At 31.3% G+C, this 16,424-nt stretch overlaps 2 protein-coding genes across 3 annotated transcripts in view; both read left to right on the top strand.

Moving 5' to 3' along the window:
* Positions 1-3,847, top strand: part of LOC134686735 (beta-1,4-N-acetylgalactosaminyltransferase bre-4-like) — a 31,247-nt gene extending 27,400 nt beyond the window's left edge. For both annotated transcript variants that reach the window (XM_063546443.1, XM_063546442.1), the window contains exon 8: positions 1,483-3,847. In XM_063546443.1, coding sequence (XP_063402513.1) covers positions 1,483-1,500 — 18 coding nt within the window. In that variant the 3' untranslated portion in view covers positions 1,501-3,847. The remainder of the gene's footprint in view (positions 1-1,482) is intronic.
* An 8,619-nt stretch (positions 3,848-12,466) lies between these two features.
* LOC134686571 (beta-1,4-N-acetylgalactosaminyltransferase bre-4-like) overlaps positions 12,467-16,424 on the top strand; it is a 31,136-nt gene continuing 27,178 nt past the window's right edge. The window contains exon 1 of the mRNA XM_063546242.1: positions 12,467-12,698. Coding sequence (XP_063402312.1) covers positions 12,467-12,698 — 232 coding nt within the window. The remainder of the gene's footprint in view (positions 12,699-16,424) is intronic.

Genomic DNA, 16,424 nt, shown 5'->3' with positions numbered 1-16,424 from the left:
ATTGCGTCAAAACTTCTTGTAGAAAAAGAGTGTTTGTAAACCGATGGCCGGTCTTGCTATGAAAGTACGGATTGTCAAAGAGAGAACAGCCAATAAAACATGTTAAAGATAATTTTGATGCTCTTATAAGCCATCTTTGAATGCTAAATTAGCACTCATATGTCTAAAATTGAATTGTATTACACAATAACTTTCCTATTTGAAAAATCCACAGGGGCCAAAATGCGAAACTAAACTCCCAACTGTTTAGTGCTACCTGAAGGTCCCTCTGGTATCTGTTGACCCTCTTTGAAAATGTTCTAACGCTGATTGATATATGGTAACGTCTCATTTCTGCTAGATATCTGGTAACGTCTCATCTCTACTTGATATCTGGAAACCAAACTCCCCGGCAGTTCCAGTTCCGATCCGCATACGGGCCCGAATACTACTCTACACTAATAGACCACTTTCGAGTTCATCCGTCACCGGCAAAAACTCGTCAATTATGCACGCCTTTATGACGTCATTTACCAGATAGAGGGGCTCGCCTGTATCCCTGCACTATTTACGTTCATCAAGCGTCTTAGTGATCGTTTTTGTGCAGGATAAACTAGAAATAATGGTTGCTCTGTAGGTACTTACTGACAATTCCCTAATGACAGCAGTGTTGATTGTCTATTTTTAGAATTCAATTTGCCGAATAATTCGTACAATATAGAATTATAATTTTCCAACCACTCGCTCAACCTTGTAAGGAAGTGACGACGCCCCTAAACGCACAGATGACTGCGATAAAGGCGCGTATAATTGACGAGTTTTTTCCGGTGACGGATGAACTCGAAAGTTGTCTGATGGAGTAAAGGAAAATAGTTCCGGAACGGAAACAATCACTGTCCGGAGTTTGTCTGGAAACGTCTCATCTCTAATTTATATCTGGTAACGTCTCATCACTGCTTGATATCTGGTAATGTCTCATCACTGCTTGATATCTGGTAATGTCTCATCACTGCTTGATATCTGGTAACGTCTCATCATTGCTTGATATCTGGTAACGTCTCATCTCTGCTGGATATCTGGAAACGTCTCGTCTCTGCTTGATATCTGGTAATGTCTCGTCTCAGCTTGATAGCTGGTAACGTGTCATCTCTGCTTGATATCTTGTATCGCCTCGGTATTGGTTTATATCCGGTTAGGTGCCATCACTACTCTAAATCGAGTGAAGTATCATGACTCTATGATTTATAATAACTTTTCATAGCCGTTCATGATATCACTACAGACTGTTTTGGAAACTGTCCTGATTAGCCGACTTTGAAATTTTAAATAATGACATTCCATTCAGATTTCAAACATTAAATCATAACTGATTTTACAAGTTATAAATCATCTTTATTCAGAAACAAGACTGGAAAACTTAAAGTAGTTTGATTATATGTCAACATGCGGTACTTCAATTTCAATTTAAATTATACAAAAAAAAACTATATTTTTCTATTTCAGGGAATAAAAAAGTCATGACACCAACTTAGGAGTGAATATTCTTGAAAACTATTTATGGGAAAATAAGTAACCAATACATACCAATGACGAAAAAAATATGGAGACAATTCATTGGATTATTCATTGGAGAATTCATTTATGTTTCATAAGCGTACATTGATGTTCTAACCATTCATAACACTGCCTTGGAATTGAAACTGTGTATGTAGCATGAATTAGGATGACGACAGATGGATTATTTTCTAATTCACCAATTAAGGCAAATTGAAAATCTCATGTACACAAACGTCCTTGTTAATATGAAGTAACGATTGAGTGGTTATAATTTTTTTTTTTTTTTATAGATGCGTAGTTAAAATGATTATATATAGTATGTTTGTGTTAAAATGAATGTAAGCTTTGTTTAGCAGTTCGGGTACACAACATTTTACGGTTAAACATCAATTATCATATCAATTTCCCCTATTTTAACAAACCAATCCAGCAATGCATGATCGACTTATACATATATACGTTCACATGATACTCAGATCACCAAGCTCTTAGACCCAATCGTCCTAAGTTCATCTAAAGAACAAGTTACACGAATAATGTTTTAGATGAACTGGCAGGTTATGCCAAAAGTCAACTAAACTGGTTTTTGTTTGCTGCCGATAATTCCACTTGGGTTATGCTTGATATCCAACAACTGTTTTCTTAAGAGCATTGTTTGAAAGGTATAGAAATGTGCGATACGAAAGAACATAACGTAGTATGTGTTCCGTTCGATTAAACACCATTTAACTAGTTACCGGTGGTGGTCAAGAGCAAGGGTCTGGGGTTAGAACCCTCTAAACGCATTTGAATAGGTACATATGGTTGGTACCCCACTTTATCCTGGAATGGCAGAATCCGCACCTAGTTACCATATTTCGCACAATCTTACGTGACGGTAAACTCGTAGTAGCAAACAATGCATCGCAGTTCATTGTTTTGATTGGGAAATGTCTTAGAAGCTGTTTACATTTTGTAATTTGGGAATCTAATTTATGCAAATGTATTCTGACAATTGAATTATAGTGGTCTGGATCTGTTTATTGAATATATGTGCCTCCTTATTCTCATTACTTATGTGATCTCTTTACCAAAGAATTTAAACGAATTATATGTTATTGCAGGAAAATGAATTATCTTTGTTTTATATAGTATTATCACTTGAAAATTACAGCTCGTCGCGCTTAGTGCAGCACAGCATTTGCGCAATCAGTAGTGTATGTAAACTGTTGTCTCATTGTCATTGTCACTCATCTTCTTATATCTAGGAACAAAATGTTTTATCATTATCGATCAGTATACATATAATCATATCAGGGTTTTAAATTTTTCAACTTTATAATTTTATGTACGCCTGTTATGAAGTGCCTTTTTAAAACAGAGGGTATCGATAGGGTCCTTTATTTCTATATTGTTTCATTGTAATACATTTTTCTTAATCTTTAAAATGACGCTTATTCTATAAAATTCTCACGAAAATGATTTTACAATTTACATGAATTTGTATTCTGTACATTGATTATTTTTTAAACCGTTTAAGTATTACCTAATCTTTTTAACTAGTTAATCTCTATACTTTAACCCTATTCTTCATATTTTTTTTTTATTTTTTTTCCTTTTTTCATTATCATAGTTGTCTATTCCTTAAACTCCAGACAGACTCTCATTACAGGAATTGAAGTTTAAAAAATTCACAAAATAATGATAAAATGAAGACATGTTATAAATTTCATGCATCCGAAGCACTTTATCCAATTTGAACAAGGGTTTAAATGATAATTTTATAAAATATATATTATTTTGAAAGAGATGGGCGGAAAAAAAGAATAGAAATAATAGGATACTATAATAATAATTAAAAATGAATAGAGGGAAATGGGCAAACATAAAGTATAGAGGAAAATGGGCACAAATAATAAAATAAATGAACACAAATAAAAAGAGAAATAAGTTTAAAAGTTAAACAATACAGAAATGAGGACCATCTTCTATTTATATATATTTATGTTAAAAGTTAATCTTTTAATAAAGTATGTTGCCCTTTTTTAGATGCCTTTCAATACATTCCTACCTTGAACATTTTTTTTTAAATTTTAGATATAACAGGATGTTAACCTTTGTTTATTTTTGACGGGTTTTTTTTCAGACTCATTTTAAGATATGCATTTGTTTTAATGAATATTAAATGTTCTGTTTAAGATAAGTCTAGTTTATAACGTTGTTGGGGGTAAAATTTGTTAATAGATCATACAGAAATCATCGTTATGTTTATTTACAAGTTTTATGATAATCCATTGTGTTTTGTATCATTATTAAAATGTTGATAAACTGATTTTTTTTATTTGTAAAGAAATTTAAAATTTTAACAGGAATGAATTGCACACTTACAAAAATAATAACATGAAGACAACGCCAACTGGCAGTTTTCTTTCAATTCAATATATGCCGTGGAGGATGTGTTAAAGTCATAACAAACGAGTGACCGGTGAAAAATAATGTTCTTCCAATTCTTAAACCAATGCATACAAACATCATAAACTTAGTCTTCTGTGCTCGAATTTATCATTTTTTTTGTGTAATTTCGTATAATCGTCATTTTTTTTTTCAATCGGTCAGTGTTGTTGTGAAAATATGGCAGGTAATTAAAGTTCGTGTTTTGAAGCCGAAGTTTAACGATTGTCACCTGTTTGTCAACAATTGACGAAAAATAAACAAAAAAGCATGGAATTTGAGCACGTGTTTAACATGTAAATTCAGATAATTGTTTAATGCTAGCAAGACAAATCTTTGTTTGGCTTGCTTGCTTTGCTTGTATCAATGTTTGCTCAAGCATGGCAATTAAGATAGGCGGGGCTTCAGCTTGTATACGTCATACTTAAATTTTATTGGACGGTTATGTTTGAAGTTAAGGACACTAAATTTTAAACATCACAGGATGACAAATATAAAGCGCAATCGTAGAAATGGAAGCCAAAAAATGTATTTGTTTTTTCGCGAAGATATGCATTTTCATCATCCAACTGAAAAGACTGTCGTCAAGTACTTTTAGAAAAGCAAAATAATTATTCGAACACACCTTCTCTGATTTAGTGATTCATTACATAGGTATTTCATTTGACCCATATATTTCATCTTTTAGTACTGTGATTTTGCTTTGCTATATAAAAATGATAGAATCTGAAGCGAGATGATGTATCAAATGTTCTTCCTTTGTGCGTTTTTTAGAGAAATTATTCATCTCAAACACACCCTAACATAAGGAGGTTCGCTCGATTTTCTCTTTTTGATACAATTGTTTCCAATTTTTTGATTTTTTTTCTTGAGTCACGTAATGGAAAGATAGACACGGAAATAAGTAAACTTATAGATTGATATGTTCTCCGTCTGTATTAATTAAAAAAAAAAGAAGAATTTTCTTCATCCAACTTGATAGATAACCATGTCGTCGACTTGATATCTAACTGTTCTACTTAACTATGTAATAGATAAATTAAAAACTTATGCAAATGGTTGTTTTTTACAATAAAACACTCGTATTTGAGAAGAAAATTGTTATTTTAAGAGTTAGTATGGATAGTAAAATTGGGTGTTTTCTCTGGGTCGTTTAAATCACTCGAAACTAGGTGAGACACGCTCAGAAGTGATAGTTATGTATTATAAATATAGAAAATTGAATATTTTAATAAAAAAAAAAAAAAAAAAAAAAACATCATAGACCCAAGCGCCTGTGAAGTAAACATAACAGAAAGCACTTATCGCCTTCTCTATAAACAAAGAATAATCAGTTTGAAGGTTTACAAGCAAAAATTAATCCAAAGTGCGCAATATTCAATAACAATAGACATAATAAATAAAATAATTAAGTCATCCCCCCTTATTAATGTATCCCTTTTATTAGAAAATCAAGTGCACCTTCTTATGTTAGGGTGTGTTTGAGATGAATATTTTGTGTTGAAAACGTACAAAGAAAGAATATTTGATACATCATCTCGCTTCAGATTCTATCATTTTTATATAGCAAAGCTACAGGTTGACGTTATAGCATAAAAAAATCACAGTACTAAAAGATGAAATGAATGGGTCAAATGAAATACCTATGTAATGAATCACTCGAAATCAGAGTAGGTGTGTTCGAATAGCTTTTTTGTTTTAATAAAAGTACTTGACGACAGTCTTTTCAGTTGGATGATAAAAAATGCATATCTTCGAGAAAAAAACAAATACAATGTTTTGGCTTCCATTTCTACGATTGCGCTTTATATTTGTCATCTTGTGATGTTTAAAATTTAGTGTGACTGTCCTTAACTTCAAACATAACGTCCAATAAAATTTAAGGATGATGTATACATGCTGAAGCCCCGCCTATCTTAATTGCCATGCTTGAGCAAACATTGATACAAGCAAAGCAAGCAAGCCAAACAAAGATTTGTCTTGCTAGCATTAATGTATTAGCTGTAAGGACATCCATGCGTATTGTGGTCACCGGATTTTTACGAGATGGGTCACACTGAGGTCACCTTGCATACGGAAAATATATCGGGGGAATTGATTGCTGGAAGGAAGCAATTCAAATAAAGTAAACTTCTTCTAAATATATATAAATTAAAGAATTTTCTTCAGAAAAAAGTATATGTACATTAGTTTTACAATGAAAACTATCCATTGAGTTATAAAAACATATGCATTATATTTTTTTGATTTGAGGTTTCTTATGACTTTAACATGGATGTTTCGATGTCATTTCTAAACAGACAGACACTAGAAAAACATATCTGCCTACGTCTAATGTTAAAGGGGAGGGTTTGAATATACCAAGGGGATATACAAATACCACAAATCGAGGAATGTAGAATATGAAAAAATACACATGAAGAAAGCACATCAAACACACAACATATGGAAATCGGTTTAAAATACAACATATTTTTCCCAAAATAGGCACGTGGTTTTACCTCATCACGTTATGTTATAACACATCAAAGAATGACAGGACCTCATCAAATACTGAATCAAACACAGATTTAATATTTTATTAAAGTTTCACCACATACAATTACATAAATTTACACAATAAAATATTCATACAGGTACATAAAACATACATGTATAACAACAAACTTTAAATTCACATTGTATGTGCCAATCTTAAAAGATTTATGAGAGACTGTATAATCAGTACTATTAAAAAACAATAAGATATTGTACATATATATAATATATTTGCTTATGAATATCATTAGAATACAGCCTAATCAATTATATAAAAAGAATCTTTCCTTCTGATTAAAATGCTATAGCAGGTTCTGGCGACACTTTCAAAAACTTTATCACTATTGAATAAAAAAAAAATCATTATCTGATAAAATGTTAAAATCCACATTAAAATTTGCAACTTCATAAAACAATATATGCCTAAGATCCTCATATAGTGGACATCTTCAATACTATCAATAATATCATGGGAATTGGTAATATATTTAGAACCAATTCCGTTAACATTTTGGATATAGTTTCTAAAACTGTTCGTAAAAACCGTTCTCACGGTCGTAGAACAAATCGCAATCAAAGAAAATTTCGGGCCAATCATACCAATATTTCGGACCTAATTTCTATTTCAAAAAACAACGGCAGACATTATCTGTTAACAAAACTCTGTTCGTTACCGGTTAATAAGTTAAATAAAATTTTGGAGGATTGCAACACAATTTCATATAGCAGTCCTAAGTATGAAATTGTTCAAATTATTATGGCATATTGTTATTCTAAATTATTTCCCAAAATTGATCGCCCTGAAGATCATAAAAAACATTTTATTAAAATTAAGTATGTCAATAAAGGCTTTGATTTTGTAAATATTGCCGGTATATTTAACGACCATTCTGTTAAAGAACAAATTCCTGGTTATTTTGACAATACTGAGCTACCTCTTATTTGTTATATTTACAAGAAATCTACCCGGAAATTTGTGTTTAATTATAGTCAATTGTGTAAAGATGTTAATATCAGTGAAAATACACGTACTTCGTGTAATTGCAGTAATTCCGCATATATTTATGGACCCATTTCCCATGTTATAACAGGAGATCTTAACATCGTTCAAAACCGAGAGTTAAAATCATTCCTCAGTAAAGGACCTAAATATCGTCCCCCGTCAATTATTAATTGGAATGAGTGTCGTAATATCATCCACGACTCACTCCATACTTACTGTATGAAATGGATAAAACGGGAAAAAGCTGACAAAAAATCTTTGGACTCTTTTTTTAATTCAGTAATGAAGATAGTTGATATACGTATTCAACATTTTAAAGAACATTTTACTATTAACAATAACCACAATAAACCTATTTCTCGTATCAAACATAAACTAAAAGAACTAGCCAAGGAATTTGTTTTTTGTCCCGGCCGATAAAGCTGCTAATAATATTATTATTGTTTGACGTAAATTTTACATTGAGGTTCTAAAAAAGGAAATCACCAATTCACCAACATTCCAACTGACTTCATTTTTAGAAAACGAAATCTGTAACAAACATAAACTTTTAGCCACCGCTTTACAAGCAGAGCCAAATACAATGAAAGTCCCAACTATGTATTGGCTTCCGAAGCTACACAAAACCCCTTACAAATATAGATTTATTTCGTCTTCAAGCCATTGTTCAACTACTAAATTGTCTATTCTTCTTACCAGCACACTTGGTACAATTAAAAACCTTATAATAAATTGTTCAAATAAGGCCTTCGAAAATAGTGGAATAAATTACTTTTGGAGTGTCAAGAACTCGTTGGAAGTACTTGATAAATTGCATGCTCATATTGGTGATTTTGAATCTGTTCAAAGTTTTGATTTTTCTACCCTGTATACCACATTGCCTCACATTCTCATTAAGAAAAAATTCACACACCTAATTAAATGGGCATTCAAAAAATCAGAATGTGAATATATATGTTCAAACTCTTTTAGGTCATTTTTTAGTAGCAATAAACAAAAAAACTATGTTAATTGGACATGCTTTGATACTATATATGCCCTTGAATTTTTACTAGATAACATTTTTGTTCGCTTTGGGGATTCCGTATATCGTCAGATTATCGGAATTCCAATGGGGACTAACTGTGCACCACTTATTGCGGACCTCTTTTTGTATTGTTATGAGTTACAATTTATGACAAAAATAAGCAAAGACCCATCAAAACAACATCTGATAAACAAATTTAATAATACTTTTAGATATTTGGATGATATTTTGGCTCTCAATAATGACGACTTCAGTATGTATATTAATGAAATTTATCCTGCTGAACTTACTTTAAATAAAGCTAATACTAATAATGACCACTGCCCTTTCCTCGATCTTGATATCTATATCACTAACGGAAAGCTGAATACTAAAATTTATGATAAAAGGGATGATTTTTCATTTCCTATCGTTAATTATCCGTTTTTAGATGGTGACGTTCCCTTGTCACCATCTTACGGTGTTAATATATATCTCAACTTGTACGATTCGCTCGTGTTTGTAACAATGTTTTAGATTTTAACGAGAGAAATTTATGTATTACTGAAAAATTATTACACCAGGGTTTTCGATATCACAAACTAGTCAAAACTTTTACTAAATTTTATCATCGGTATAAAGACATCATTCGTAAATATAGCTCAACATGCAGACTTTTTATACGTTCAGGTATTTCACATCCAATTTTTTATAGAAATATTCTTTATAAAGCACAAAGGTGTCAGTATTCACCTCAGAAACTTACAAAACCTTTAAATAGACTGATTAAGAAGGGATATAATTACGATACTGTTGTCAAGTCATTAAAGATTGCATATTTTGGCGTTAATATTGAGTCACTGATAAGGTCTTTGCGTCGGAACTAAACACATTTATTCTAAAAACAGTTGTTGGCATGACACGGGTTATGTTCTTCTCATATATGCTATGATGGTATGATACTAAACCCCTAACGGGAAGGATTGTGCCTGATGTTCATATGATGAAATCATAATCTTTCAGTCAGTTTAATTGAAGTCTGGAGCTGGCATGTCAGTTAACTGCTAGTAGTCTGTTGTTATTTATGTATTATTGTCATTTTGTTTATTTTCTTTAGTTGCATCTTCTGACACCAGACTCGGACTTCTCTTGAACAGAATTTTAATGTGCGTATTGTTATGCGTTTATTTTTCTACATTGGTTAGAGGTATAGGGGAGGGTTGAGATCTCACAAACATGTTTAACCCCGCCGCATTTTTGCGCCTGTCCCAAGTCAGGAGCCTCTAGCCTTTGTTAGTCTTGTATTATTTTTATATTAGTTTCTTGTGTACAATTTGGAAATTAGTATGGCGTTCATTATCACTGAACTAGTATATATTTGTTTAGGGGCCAGCTGAAGGACGCCTCCGGGTGCGGGAATTTCTCGCTACATTGAAGACCTGTTGGTGACCTTCTGCTGTTGTTTTTTATTTGGTCGGGTTGTTGTCTCTTTGACACATTCCCCATTTCCATTCTCAATTTTATTATTACATTAAAAACATTTTCTTTCGTGTATTTCCTTTCTTTCATATCTACCCGTTTCTATTCTAAGGGGTGCAACTCCACATCTAAACTTAGCAAAAACACTTTTAAATTTAAGTGGAATTTTATATTTCAAGTAAGGCTCAGTACAATAATCATATTTAAATAACTTGTAAGTTCTTAATTTATTACCTTAAGCATACGCAGATACTCTATTACTCCATTCTATTTTATATTTATCAAACATTATTGTTTCTAATTGTACAATAATGCTCTTAACTTATACATTAATTTCATAGTTACAATGATTTTTAAACATTTATATGACTCTATGGCTCCAAATCTTACTTCTACCTCTAGCTTTTTTAATTGACCATTTAAAAACCTTAAAAAATATCCTATCATGAGTCATATTTGAACATATTTTCCAGTGTCTAAATACACTTGTCCATTGTTTTACAGACCCATATCTCAATGTATGGCATCATTTTGGGTATATTTACCGACACCCATAAAAAATCTTATGGCTCTATTTTGGACAGCATTGATACACGAGAAATCGCGTGAACCCCCAAATACACGACCCGTAATCAATTACTGACCAGACCATAGTGTTGTATAATTTAGAAAATATATCGTGTTGGAAACCACCATATGTTTTACTTTTTAAAATTAATAAACCCAAAGCTCTACTTTCTGATTTGGCTACAGCCTTAGCCATTAATTGATAATCTAAAAATTCTGTCAATAACAATCCCAGATATTGATAGTTATATTTACACATAATGTAATACAAAATCGGCTACTTTTGAAACATCATTACGTAATATTAAAGCCAAATAAATAATTGGCAAATCTTCATTATTACGACATAGTTAATAAACTCATTATAGATTCCAGGACTAAATTTTGTATATATACGCCAGACGCGCGTTTCGTCTACATAAGACTCATCAGTGACTTTCGAATCCAAAAAAGTTAAGAAGGCCAAATACAGAACGAATAAATCACATCCTGTAATGAAACAACTAAATAACGTTAAATCACATACACATCAAGTAATGTTAAAACCACATTGCATAATGACACAAACACATTAAGTAATAGTTCAACCACACTGAGTAAAGACAAAACCATATTGAGTAATGACAAAACCATATTGAGTAATGACAAAACCATATTGAGTAATAACAAAACCATATTGAGTAATGACAAAACTATATTGAGTAATAACAAAACCATATTGAGTAATGACAAAACCATATTGAGTAATAACAAAGACCATATTGATTATCAAGTCAAGACAAAACCATATCGAAATATCATTGAGTAATGACCATTACATAGTGTTATATCAAAACAGCATTACGGAACGTCAAAACCATATGATGTAAATACAAAATATCATCAAATTATAATAAAACAGCATAGCGTAATATCAGAGTTTCATACGGAATTTTCTGGACGCGCTACTTGACAGGATTTTGAACTTGGTTATTTTTTGCCTGCATGATAAAATAAAATTTTTGATTCTGATTTTGCAAGGAACAATTTTGTATTAAATGTAATACTTCAATTCTAATTTAATATCATGTTATCTTTGCAATTTTGTTTAGAAGTTTGAAAGGAACAAAAAAAATAATAACAAATTTTCTACATTATTGAATACAAAATTAATGTGACGGACAATCCACTGTGTCTTACGCAACCATCACAGGTTGTCTTTCAACAGTTCTGTCATACAAAATCTTATTTTTACTGAACTATATAATTGCAAACTGTTTGTCTATTTTTATGTTTGTTTCGTTTTAGTAATAGTTGATTGTATTTTTTATTACAAAAAAAAGTTCATTTCTCTTAATTTTTATTTATATCTATTTTTTGACTATTTAACCATTGTTTGACCTATTGTATACAAAAAATAAACACCATGTGGTTGCCGATGTATTCATAACATGACACAAAGGTCATAACCTTTATCATCTCACTGGATTAATCGAAATGTAATATAAATAGTTGGTTGTGTTTTCTTCGGTTTTTCGTAGAAGGACAGAACAGATTCTTGTAAAATTACCAATAACCAGTATATATTTCTATCACCTATGTAAATCGACATTGAATAGGCGAACTAATCAGTTTCAATAATATCTTGACCGACGTGAAAAGTGAAAATAGGCGAACTAATCAGTTTCAATAATATCTTGACCGACGTGAAAAGAACAACTCAATTTCAAACCGTACTTAATATTTGGTGACAGAAAATCTAGAAAAATATTGCTAACGTTGAATAGTGACCACACGTGAATGGAATGAGGGATGCGAATGTACGGCATTTCGCAAGAGGATCAGTTTTTAAATCTTTGTTCTTAGTGTTTTTGTTTCTGATTACGATAGCATATAATTTGTCCGTTCAACAGGCATCTTTCACACTTATGTCAAAATGGGTACAAGTATCGGACCAGTTGTACTCGAGTTCGTCTCGCCTAGCACAGTTACAACCATCACTATTAGGGATACCAAAGGGTTCTCCAAGTGCTCCATCATCTCATATAGTACAGTCAACACAGTCAGTGATAAAATCAGATAACAACGTGACTTATGTGTGTAGTAAAATTCTGAGCGAAGATTGTTTGCCGTTGTGTCCACTTATTCCAGATAAACTCGGTAAGGATGAAAGAAAAATCAGGTTTTATCAAATTTGAAAGTTAATCTCCTTCCTATTTGCATTTACAACAGTTGTCCTTTTTGTTTTTATGTATTCTATCCAACTCCCAGAATTGAAATTTTCATTTTCAAGGTGTTTTATTTATATATATATATGATCTGGCATATCGTTTATTTATTTCCATGCATTTTTAGTTGAAGTTGAACTGTCAGTTTCTACATAGTTTAACAACTAATAAAATTGTAAGATGTTGTCTGATTTAATTTGACAATCTGTTATTTTTATATATTGAAGAGGTTTTCAATTACTGATAAGTTTTCATCATCAGCGTTACACATGTACCGTTTCAAACAGGTAGCAATTACTTTTCGTAATTTTGTACCTTTGCCATTTGGTACCTACCATTTACTTTATAGACAAATGCTTAAATCTTAAATCAAGGTTTGTAAGAAAAATGTTTTTTTGTTCTAAACATGTACTACACAGGATTTTTTTTTATTATTGAGGATTTTTTAGATTTTGTCTGATTGGCAATCATGTCGCATCTTCTTTTTGACACAATGTATATAATAAGTAAAAACAAATTGACAACGTCGTGGCAAAAAAACCAACAAAACAAAACAAAAAATAGGAACCAATAGTAAACAACAATGAAAACTGAAATGTAGTTTTTGAACTTTTGTGTTAACGACTATGTAAAACAATGTTAATGTTCAAATCGTGTAACTGTTCCGTACCATATGAGTAATTGGACCTTACGCGTATGGTCATGGCCATATGTGTATACTCATATGGTCCGACCATACACGTATGGACCGACTGTACGCGTATGGTTGGACCATATGAGTATATACTCGTTTGGTTATAAACGGGCCGGACCCTATGAGTATTTGGACCATATAGATACAAAAAACTAATAATATGAATTAGAAAATATCATAAAAAACAACTATTGCTTCAAGCAAATGTATTATTTACAATTTAATTAACATGAAATATTGATGCCAAAATAAGTTTTCATCGCTTCTTGTATTTTTTCATGTATACGTAGTGTGACATTCATCTCCACACGGTACCAAAGCTTTTCTTTGGTCCTGGGTCATTCCGATGTGTCTACGGTGTTTTAACCAGCTCTTGATCTCCAATATCGTAACATGACTATAGTACATTCTATCACCAGACAACTTTGAAAATTAACCACGGGTCCTTGCCAGTGACGTCATTCATTTTTTTTTAAACAAAAACAAGTTTATTAAGTATACAAAATTCTGAATATTGCACTGCTAATGCTAATTATATAAAGTTTCTTTATCCTGTCGACCTTTACGTCAGTTTATAGTAAAACAGTTGACTTTTTGTGTAACAGTTCATTAAGATATAACTGAAAGTCAACATTTTGCAATTCAATCGTACTAACATATAGGTCATGAACAAAAATGTGTTTACAATAGTTTTGACTAGACTAAGTGATTAAATTTAATGTGTGAATCTGCTTATTTTATTTTGATAGTTTTGTTATTTTTAAATTTATTTTTTAGATCTATTATAGAATGACCTTGTGTAGGTTTTCATTTCAATGACATGACAACTAGAAGGGTTATATGAAGAGTTAAGTATACCTGTTAATTACCCCGACCATACGCGTACGGTCTGACCATACGTGTATGGTCGAACCGTATGAGTATATACCCGTATGGTCATGACCATACGCGTATGGTCCAAATACTCATATGGTCCGGAACATAACCATATTTTCGTAATGAAATAAAGGTAACCGAAGTGTACCGCTGTTAGACATTCATAAATCGATTGAGTAAAATCAGATCAAGTTTAGGGACGACATCAAAAGATCGATGTAGGATAAACAAACTTAAATCGAATAGGTTTTTTTTTTTGGGGGGGGGGGGGGGGCAACATTGCTTCAAGTTATGTTAATCCAAAATCGATTTATTTTACATATATTGATATAGGTAAATCATTTTTTCCTAAATTAATTTAAGAAGGGGGATCAGTGAAAAACTATGTGAATTAAGTTTTTTTATCCTACATTTGCCTTTTGATGTCGTCCCTTACAAACTAAAACTAATTACATTGACACATAGGTTTGACAATAAAAACATATCTTTGGTTGATTGGCACAAATGTAATATTAACAAGTTTATGAATGGTGTTGTTATTAGTTAGTGTTGAAGGTGAAACTTTATGAGCAAGTTTTCTGAATGGTGTATCTTTAGTTGACTTTTAAACATACCACACCAGTGTTTCAAAAAAATTATATCATGTAAGATCGAGGAAAAACAAGTAATGGATCATCCATTCAACATTTTAAACAACTTTGGTACAAACCCTCTTAATTAGTATTGTACATATGATTTTTTATCAGCCTTTCAAAATAAGATATAAAGCTTTCAATTTATTTTAGATATTTTATTCAAGGTATATATTGAATAGGCATTTGTGTTAGTATCATATCTTCAAACAGTTGTACATACACAACATATTGTATTTTGAAAGGATAAGTTTTATATTTCATTACTCGACTTTCTGTCAAAAATTTCCATTTAGTCTTTTTATGAAAGCTTGAATAATGACTTTATTAACAAGTGTGGACACATGAATGCTTTGATCTTATCAAGTTTTCATGAGTTACAGCCAATGGGTCAATGCATTTTTTGCTCTAAAGAAAACCTAGAACAATTCCTTGTACAATGAGTTTCAAAGTTGGTGCAGGAATTTGGTACCGTTTATGTTATAAAAATTGTCAACGAACAGATAACGCATGAATTGCAGATATAAAAATTCCTCAAACATAATATTTCAACACGATTAAGCTCTAGATTAAATATAAATTCATTCCCTTACATAGAAATCAAGAAAATTTAACGACATTTTTCTTGTTAATAAAGGCAACAGTAGTATACCGCTGTTCAAAACTCATAGATCCATGAAAAAAACCAAAATTGGGGTAACGAACTTAAACCGAGGGAAACGCAAATGGATATCTTAATTTTCAAACTGTCAGTTAACAGGCAGTGGCTGCACTACAGGTCTTTAACATTTTTAACACATTAAAACTCAACAGGATCAATCCTTTGGACCAAATGAATGCTGTATTGAATGCAATTCACAGCACCAAGTTAGAATTGTAAAAACATATATGCATGGTCAAAAGTGTTAAAATTGATTCAATAATTTACCATTTTGAAAGAATTATTTTGGTTTAAGACCTTTATGAATTCAAATAAAACCAGCTTTCGATATATTACACAATTATCTACTAATCATTGTAACATTATTTGTATTAGTTCACCAAAATAACAACATATAAAGAAAGATACTGCATTAAAAATATTTTAATTTCGATTTTTTTTTACATTTTCAGAGACAGAATTATCTTGGATATTATTTTTTTTATGTTTGAAGGGATGTTAAGGTGAAACTTGATTTATTAACTTCCTAAAGAACAAAAAAATGAAAGAGACAACACCAGACCAAAAAATGACTTAATATTTTTTAAATTTATACCAATCAATAGGTATGCCTCAATACATGTTCTGGACAAGTTTAAACAAAATTGACCGTTTAGTTCTATTTTTAGAATTGATTGAATATGGTCAATTTCGGCCATCATTTAAGCCAGTCCAAAATACCAATAGGTAAATATATTCATATATTCGAGAAAATGCACGGCCTAAATTATGGCTGTTACTATTTGATTGTATTAT

This window comes from Mytilus trossulus, chromosome 10, assembly GCF_036588685.1.
Source record: "Mytilus trossulus isolate FHL-02 chromosome 10, PNRI_Mtr1.1.1.hap1, whole genome shotgun sequence".
NCBI lineage: Eukaryota > Metazoa > Mollusca > Bivalvia > Mytilida > Mytilidae > Mytilus > Mytilus trossulus.
The sequence above is the reverse complement of the archived record's forward strand: the minus strand, read 5'-3'. Positions and strand labels throughout refer to the sequence as shown.